Raw genomic sequence first — 7134 nt, forward strand, 5'->3', positions numbered from 1 at the left:
GGGATTAGGTTTAAACATTAACTGAAAAACAGAATCAGGATTCAATCCAAGTTTGACTCAGAAAGTCTTTCCACTAAACCACACCTCCTCCTGTTACGCTGAAGATTTGGAAGAATATTAATAATTGGGACTAGCTCTTAGAAATGACTGGAGATTATGTGTGTGGAGAGAGGCAGTGTTATACTGACCAGGACTGAGAAAAAAAGAGAGCTGCCATAGTATGACGGCTGCCACCAAAATATAAAACAAACAACAACAAAAACAGAAAACATGCCTTCTGACACACATACAACCCTGGGACCAGTGGCAGAAATTATAACACAAATATATTTCTCATGTAAAACAGGCCAAATGATAAATATTTACATAATACAAATAAAGTGCCAAAAATTAAACTTTCATTTTGGATACTACCATGATGATGTGGTTTCAACAGGGGTTCATAGCACTTGTTTAACTTACAACTCTGTAAAACCATGATGAAGACAGTTTAGAAGATACATTTTTGGTAGAAACCTGGCTGTGCAGAAGGTTGCTATGAGGAAAAAAAAAAGAAAACAGGAAGGATAGAAGTATATTTTCTTTTATATACAGAAGCGAAGGCTCAAAATAAGGCTCATTGAAGGAGCTATCAACAAGGTGTTAAATGATCTTTTCCTTTGCTTTGGTTAAAACAGCCTAGGAACAGTAATCAGTTCCTTTTCTACTAACACTAATAGCTTACAAACACAGTGACAGGACTACTTTTAGTACAGAATAAACAACTTTCAAAAAAAGAAATTAAATTAACTAAATATTTACCAATAAATATTTTTTTAAAAAGGTAGCATCTTCATTCTACGATCTTGGGCATAACATATACACCAATTTAAAAAATAAAATTTCTCCCACAATAGTAATTACAGGTGTTAATGCAAGAAGCTATGAAATGAACTTACTTTAATGTGTTAAAAAATAATCCTAGCAACCAAAAAATGAATTTTAAAGTGGACATTTTCTACGATTGTTACATATTCTAAAAATAATTGACTGATACTTTCATACAGAACATAATTCAAACTATTGTTGGCATTTCAACATATTCCTAAAGAAATGGTTAAATGAACATTTCACACACCAAAACTGAAACAGAGTTTATAATTCTGATTTACGGTTATGAAAGGCAACCAACTTCTACTTAAACTGTAACCAATGATGAAATATATTTCAAAAACATAGACATTTGGTCTGACCACCTTTAATATTGGTTAGAAACAGCCTGATGTTTGTGGTTAATGGAAATTATTTTAATCCCATGTGCAAAAAAAAGTGCAGCTGTCTACTTGTACTTGAAATACGTAAGACCAACACTCCTATTTACACGCTTAAAAGATTTTATATTTATTAAGTAAGCATATTGCATCTCCTTTATGGATAAATCATGTGCTGCAGAGAGCCCAAAAGCTTGATGACATTCTATAAAGTTGCACAAATGCATCTGAAGGAACATATCTGTTCTTGTCCTAATTTTGACCTTAAATAAAAATCCAATTTCAGAATCAATTTGATCTACAGAATCTTGGAATTGTTGCACCTGTGAAACCTTGTCTCTGAGAGCCTTTTCTACTCCCCTCCAGTGATCCCCTCTATAAATCCCAGCAGGTGTAGAGTGGCAAGGCCCCAAATAAGAGGAACTTAAAATCTCAGCCCCATCACCACCAACATCCTGGTGGATATGCTCAGCCTTCGGTACGTGACTACATCTTTTGGGGTAGGTACAAGGCGATCGAAACAAATGAGGAACCACTTCGGCAAAGCAACCATTATTTGTCCACAAAAACAGTGAAAAAGTGATATAAAATTAACAAAGCAAATATAAACCTAATACCATTCTGCATTTCCAGAATTTGTTTTCATATTTGCGCAGTGTTCTTGGTCAACCACCTACCAGTATTTTCTGCATCTATATGAAGGACTTTTAGTTAAGTTATTAGAACTGCTCTTTTGACCGTAAGTCATATGTAATTATGATGATCAGGAAATCAGTGTACTCAATTATTACTCTGTGCAGTACACTCATCAACGCAGCAAGTGTAGAAGAATTAAAAATAGGATAGAAGTCTCTCACTTCTAAACTGGACACAAGAGTTCTCAAATTAAAATCATAAAAAAGAGGGTAAAGGGAAGTTACTGGCAACATTACCACTAGACACCAGACAGGACAGTGAAATTGTTTGGTCAGAACTTAGGAACATTATTTCCTTGAAAAGTTTTAGAAATACCTAACCAAGGACTGACAGTCTTTAGCAGTGAGTACAATGCTCCATCCACTTCCACAAAAATATAGCAACCGGCATTCATGTACTATGATTGATGTTATCTCAGTCTCTGCTTCCCAGGCAAAGAGTTCCCGTCCCACCACCTCTAGCTACAGGCTATTGTCTCCAACTGCTGCTCCGCTTCGGCGGCCATTGCTGCTGCCTGCAACTGTTCTGTCTCGCTCTGGATGGCACTGGGGGTGACTTGCTTCCTTTCACTGTGCATATTGTTCTCGTGCCTTTTCAGATCAGATGCCTTGGCAAATGCCTTGGTGCAGGAACCACACACAAAGGGTTTTTCCCCTCTGTGTCTTCTTTCGTGATCCTTGAGGTGGGACTTGTGTTTGAAGGCTTTGTCACACATATGACATGCAAATGGTCTTTCATTACTGTGAACTCGCTCATGCTTCTTTAAGTCCGGGGCACGAATAAATGATTTTCCACATACTTCACAACTGTAGGGCTTATATCCTGTGTGGATTTTTAGGTGTTCCTTCAGGTGGGCCTGTGTGGTGAAACCTTTTGTACACATTTCACAAACAAATGGCCTGTCTGCAGTATGGAGCTTTTCATGCTTCCTCAATCTGCCTTCGTCAGAAAATGTCTTGCCACAAGCCTGACAGGCAATCTGCTCCCGATGGTGACCGTAAAGCAAATACTCAAACTTCATGTCACTAGTGGCTGTTGTCCAGCCTGGAGTCTGTTCATCTTTCACTTCGCTCATTCCATCATTAAATGTTAAGGCTTGAGGGGTCTGGGACCCCAAATCTTTTGATTCTGGGGTCTCCATGGATTCTACTTCCTGGCCATAGCAATTTACTTTCCGAACTTCCTCACTCCCCAACTCTTTCAAAATTGCTTCCTGTACCCTGAGCGTGGTTGTGGGCGACTTGCCGTCCTCCTGACTTGGGGGAGTGCCTTCTACTGTGTCATCAGAAGGACTGTCATCCTGATCCCCAATTTCTTCCACGTCATCATCCTGAGTGTCGGCAGCATCTCCAATGGGACGATTTATTTTGAGGCAATACTTATTTTTTGATTGGCCGTTATTTTCATCGGGACTAGATACATCACGCTTCTGAGAACAGAGTTTATCCAAAAATCGGATACCAAGAATCTGACCCGATGACATCATTAAGTTAACGTCTTCTTTTTTCACCGAAATCTTTGCTGTATACATGTAGTTCAGGACCTCTTCGAATATGTCAGAACGAAGAAAATCTATTTCTATTACTGAAGAACTATCAACCTCAAGCTTCTTGAAAAGCTTTTTAAAGTAGGTGCTGCAGGCGGCGAGAACACATCTGTGTGCTCTGAATTTCACATCTTCAACTACAATAGCAATATCACAAAATTCTCCTTCTAGGCGTTGTTCATTTAGTGTTTTCAGAAACAGAGTTTTATGATCATCGTCATTATATTTAATGGTTTCAGACATACTGATGAAAAACTCCTACAAAAAAAAGAGTTTGGCAATAGTGAATAATACTATCCCATACAGAAAACATAGCCAGGTTTTCATTTTCTGATAATATTTTTGGAACGTAAAGATTTCAGAAAGTCAATGGTAAGAGTGGTCTAAGACTATAAGTAGAAACATCTGATCTCAACTTGGGATTCCCATCTTGTTACTTTTATTTATCTTAAAATATTAAGTATTTACCTAGTTACAACAGCAACTTCCACTGAGCACATAATATATGCCAGGCATTATTCTGTATGCTTTGCATGCATCAATGAAGTTAATGTTCAAATAATCTTACAAGGTAGGTATTACAACCCATTTCATAGGTGAAGCTAGAAACCTATCCAACTTTTTATAGCGATTTAGTGGAGAACAGGGACTTGAATTCAGGCAATCTAGTTCCAAAACTCATGTTTCCTGACAACTAGAGGTAGTCATGACAAATAACTGCAAGGTTTAGGAAACAGGTTTGAGGTTAGGATCCTTTAGTCCTATCTCTAGCATCTAGTCGAATTTCACATATGAAGAAGAATTGAATAACATAATTTGTCGTGCTCAGTGTCATTTTTCCTTCACAGAAAAGACAAGCCACTGTTGCAGAACTAGAAAGGGACATCCTTGCCAAAATATTCCAACCAGTTTATCCACAGCATTTTCTATGCTATTTTTGATTGAGATTCAAGATTTAATACGCTCTTAAGAAAATCAGGTGACATTTGGGAAGACAGCAATATGTGGCTTTGTCCTCCTGGATACCGATGTACCCATCATCCAGATAAAAGTGCCATCAACACTGGATGTACTTAAGAAGTACTACAAACATTTTATGAGCAAAAGTAATTTAGAATTGGCACTCTAGACCTGTCACCAAGTTAATGAGCTGATCTTTTAAAACTAATGTGTTCTAGGGGACCAGCAGGTGGCGTGGTGGTTAAGGTGCTGGACACTCCCACATGGCTGACCACAGTTCAAGTCCTGGACCTGGTGGCTTGCTTTCTCACTTTCTCTTTCTCTCTCTGTCTCCCGCTGGTCAAATTAAAAAATAAATGAGTGAATAAATAAAATAAAATAATTCTAAAACAAAACAAAACAAAAAACTAATGTGTTCTATACATTCTCTTTTCAAAAAACTGTTTTATTTTTACTCAACACAGTATCAGTCTGAAAAAAATACACATCTTCCCAAGAGACACAAAACTGTTAATGCCTCATCAGAATTGAAATACGTATTTTTAAAGCAAACACCAAATCTTTTTTTCAAGATGTAATATCCAAAATTATAGTTACCATGAACAACTCAGGCTATTATCTTAATGCCTTAAACACCAAAATCTTCAGATCAGAGTAACTCTGATCAGGGACACGCCAGACCTAAAGAGAAAAGGACAAATAAGAATGAGGTAGGATTTTCTTCAACCTCAAATTTTAAACCAAGAATATTTTCAAGAATTAATTTTAAAAAGTAAGCTTTTGGCCTAGCTTGTGGTGCCTAGTAGGGCGCCATTGGGCAATGCCAGAGTCATGTGGGAGGCCTTGCTTTTGGATCCAGGGTTGACCTGAACATGCCAGGTTTGCCCCAGATCCTAGATGGCTGAGGGATTGGGGAAAGGTTCACGGCATAAAGACATTATTGAGGGGGTTTGTCTCTCTCTCTCTCTGTGTGTCATGAAGACAATAAATAAGCAAACTAAAAAAAAATCATGTACTCATTTTAGGTTAGGAGCAGAGAGGTGGACAGCTGGCAGCGTCTGGTTCAGTTTTGAACAGATATGGACCAGAAAGGTAATATGCTATGGCATTTGGGAGGGGCTGTATGCTGGATTTGAGAGGATAGGTTAGAGACCTATTAAAGGATTTTGCCTCATAAACAAAGCCATGTCTGTACTAATACAGATGCTACCAACATCTGTACACACAGTAACAGAAAAAGCCAATAAAGGTCCCCTACCCTCACCACATCCTGCTGGACATACAGCTCTCTACCCTGCTCTTTCGGATCATACAAACATGCACAACTGTGTAGCTTTACAAACACAGAAAAAGCTATAGAATTACACATACCCAACATGGGAGAAGGAATAGCAATTGTTTTTCTTTCTGTACTTGTACAGTGCAGTACATACTTGTCTTTAGGACTGCATTTGTGAAATTCAGGTGTTTTGTTTGTTTTTAAACCTCTATGCCTACAGGGAGGCTCAAAGAATTTAAGCTTTTTGTGAGTTTTAACTCTTATCCAAGGAACTCCATCCTGCAAGCCAATATCCTGAAAAATATAAAAAGTTTCCTCTACTGAAAAGCAGCCACACAGATCATTTGCTATGGTAGAAGTAATGGGCTGGGATAGGACAGTCTTACACAAAACCTGTGGTATGAGACTCCAATCTAGAACCATAAATAGTTGCCTCTACAGAAAAGTATACAAAACGAGCTGCCTAGAGCAATAACAGGTTTCCCATATGCATAGTGTGAGGGATGGCAGAATAATTTCTAAAGACAATTTGGCCTGACCATGTTCTGCGACTCTGTCCCGTTTACTAGATGCACGTTCCCTGGCCATTGTTACTCTCGGAGGGAAGGCAGCCCTGGCAAACCTTCCTACCACGACACTGGACACAGGCAAACCTTCCTACAATACTCCCTAAGGCCATCAGGAACTCTGGGGCTTGTGGGCTAACAGTGTACGGGAACCAGGAGAGGGGTGACTACACAGTAGCCATGGCAACATAATCGCGTGCTTATTTATTTTTTTCCTTTTTTGACAGTATGAGGCCACTCCTCTTTCTAGATTTCTGAGGACCAGAAAGCAGAGACCATATGTCCAATGCCCCCCTACCCTCTTTTTCCTAATGAGCTGTACCAATTGTTAAGTTCAGGTGAGTCCAACTGGAAGACTAGCGGGTGCCAGTACTTCTGTAGCAAGGTATAGGGACGTAGCCCCAGCTACACCTCCATAAGCTGCCTCCTCTTTAGTTCTCTCCAAACCGCTGTGCACTGAGCCACCGTTACAGCGCAAGGCGCGGGGTTTCCTGCAAAGCCGAACTTACATAAGCAGTTGCAGCCACCTCTCCTCCCCCGAGCAGCCGCGACAATGGCGGCCGCAAGACTTCCCCATTGCAAGCTCACAACTTCAGAATGGGAGGACGCAGGGGCCCCGTACAAGACACGAGGAGCCTCCGCTACCATTCTTTTGGGCCAGGGAGGTTGGGGAGTGGGTAGGCCTTTTGCATTCCTTCCCAAACAAAAGCTCCGGGCTTCGGGGCCGAGTGATGAGAGGGCCACATTCTCTTTCATATTCAGAGGCTAGCACAGGCTAAGAGCCAAAGCTCAGAGTGCTGGAGGGAGGACCCATGGCCCGCGGCAGCCCCGGCGGCG

The 7134-nt window shown here is 40.1% G+C and overlaps 1 protein-coding gene across 1 annotated transcript; it reads right to left on the reverse strand.

The window, feature by feature from the left end:
• Positions 1-720: 720 nt before the first annotated feature.
• ZBTB14 (zinc finger and BTB domain containing 14) lies at positions 721-5135 on the reverse strand. The gene is made up of 2 exons (XM_006146497.3): positions 5050-5135; positions 721-3750 (listed from the first exon to the last, which is right to left on the reverse strand). Exons 1-2 carry the CDS (start codon positions 5050-5052, stop codon positions 2404-2406), a joined length of 1350 nt encoding a protein of 449 aa, XP_006146559.1. The 5' UTR covers positions 5053-5135; the 3' UTR covers positions 721-2403.
• Positions 5136-7134: the final 1999 nt, after the last annotated feature.

This window comes from Tupaia chinensis, unplaced genomic scaffold (genome assembly GCF_000334495.1).
Source record: "Tupaia chinensis unplaced genomic scaffold, TupChi_1.0 Scaffold000180_1, whole genome shotgun sequence".
In the NCBI taxonomy this organism is placed as follows: domain Eukaryota; kingdom Metazoa; phylum Chordata; class Mammalia; order Scandentia; family Tupaiidae; genus Tupaia; species Tupaia belangeri.